The following is a 1,645-nucleotide window of genomic DNA, read 5'->3' as shown; positions in this document are numbered from 1 at the left end:
GGTCCCACGGCCCTCTGTGGCCCAAAGTTAAAAACTGTTGTTCTTTTGAGGCCCTCAAGGTGGCGCTGTGGCCCACAATTGGGCCGCGGCCCATAGGTTGCGAGTCTCTGGTTTAAAGGACATTGTTCCTACTTTGACATTGCTTTGTGACTGATTTTATGTTTTCCTCTGCCAGGCTACCTTTACAGCCACGGCCACCTGACACGGGCCGTCTGCTGTCGGCTGGCCAGAGACGGTGAAGCCTTTTCCAGCAGCCTCCCTCCTTCCTTCACGCTGAACCACCCCGAGGTAACTCAACAAGTTTTTAACAAAGTCAGACACAGACATAAATCACAAACATCGAGGTCAATCTCATTAAATTAAATAATTAAGCTGCCAACACAGCTGTGTTTTCTTTCTTAGAACAAACATCGTTCCACTTCTTCTTATGTAAATTGAACCCATCTATCAGTTAAGAAGAAGTGGAACGATGTTTGTTTTACTGCCAGGAGAAATGACAGGAATACAGTAGCTGGTGGTTCCAGTCGATCTCATTTCTTACATTAGGCTGTTTTTAAAGTTCGTTCATCCATCAGTGAAAGGGACAGGCAGTAACTGGCTCATTGTGATGTGGGTCACCCTGTTGTTACTCTAATTATCTGGGATTTTCGGACTCACGCTTCAGTCGAACATGATGTCGTTTCTTTCCTGCTGAACGGCAGGTGGGCAGAGTGAGCGTCTACGACTCCACGCGCCACACAGGCAAGACCAAGGAGTCCAGTGTGAACTGGTGCCTGCAGGACCAGCACAATGTGGAGGTGCTGGACGGGACCAAAGGAAAACTGGATGGGTATGTGTTAGCTTGTCTCTGATTGCTACACAGGATGAAAAAGATCAAAACCTCCAAACTCTAGTTGGATTTATTTTAATTTAGATAAGTGTAAGAAAATGTTTGATTTAATCCTCCTGCTGTCCTTGGGTCAAAACAACTCCTGGTAAAACTGAGGCTTCTGGCATTTTGGCTCAAGGGCAGCAGGAGGGTTCAATCACCCAAAACGCAGAGTTGTAAAGTAACTAAGTACAAATACTTTGTTACTGTACTTAAGTAGAATTTTTGGGTATCTGTACTTTACTTGAGTAATTATTTTTCAGCCTACTTTTTACTTTTACTCATTACATTTTTACACAATTATCTGTACTTTCTACTCACTACATTTTTTAAAAAGGTAATAAGTAGAAAGTCGTTACTCCTATTTTATTCTGAGTTGTTATTACTTTAAATCATCCTACCCTGATAAACTGTGTCTCCTATAGAGTGAATTTAATTGTGTTTGGATGAGAAGTATAAATATATACCATTCTGACACACTATTAGCTTGTACACAACCCATCACAGCTGCACGCTGTTAGAAAATATAGTTTTTGGAGAAGTCACCTCCCAATAAATGTCATTTTGGAAAATCTAACTGCTCACTTTTACAAGACTGAAACACACAGCGCTCTCTGAAAACACTCTCCTGCACCGCTGCCACTTCTGCAGCAGCTCTGTGAAGTTTGTAAATATCCTCCCCTCCTCTGTCCTCTGATGCATGGCCTCGGAGAAGATTGAAAATTATTCAGTCGCTCATAAATCTTCCATTCCCAGAATGAATGAATGAATGAATGA

The 1,645-nt window shown here is 42.3% G+C and overlaps 1 protein-coding gene across 2 annotated transcripts in view; it reads left to right on the top strand.

Annotated features, from left to right (window-relative positions):
• The window catches only part of adar (adenosine deaminase RNA specific), a 26,826-nt gene that overhangs the window by 22,276 nt on the left and 2,905 nt on the right, over nucleotides 1-1,645 (top strand). For both annotated transcript variants that reach the window (XM_014007907.1, XM_014007906.1), the window contains exons 14-15: nucleotides 176-288; nucleotides 702-829. In XM_014007907.1, coding sequence (XP_013863361.1) covers nucleotides 176-288; nucleotides 702-829 — 241 coding nt within the window. The remainder of the gene's footprint in view (nucleotides 1-175; nucleotides 289-701; nucleotides 830-1,645) is intronic.

This window comes from Austrofundulus limnaeus, unplaced genomic scaffold, assembly GCF_001266775.1.
Source record: "Austrofundulus limnaeus strain Quisiro unplaced genomic scaffold, Austrofundulus_limnaeus-1.0 Scaffold45, whole genome shotgun sequence".
Lineage (NCBI taxonomy): Eukaryota > Metazoa > Chordata > Actinopteri > Cyprinodontiformes > Rivulidae > Austrofundulus > Austrofundulus limnaeus.
The sequence above is the reverse complement of the archived record's forward strand: the minus strand, read 5'-3'. Positions and strand labels throughout refer to the sequence as shown.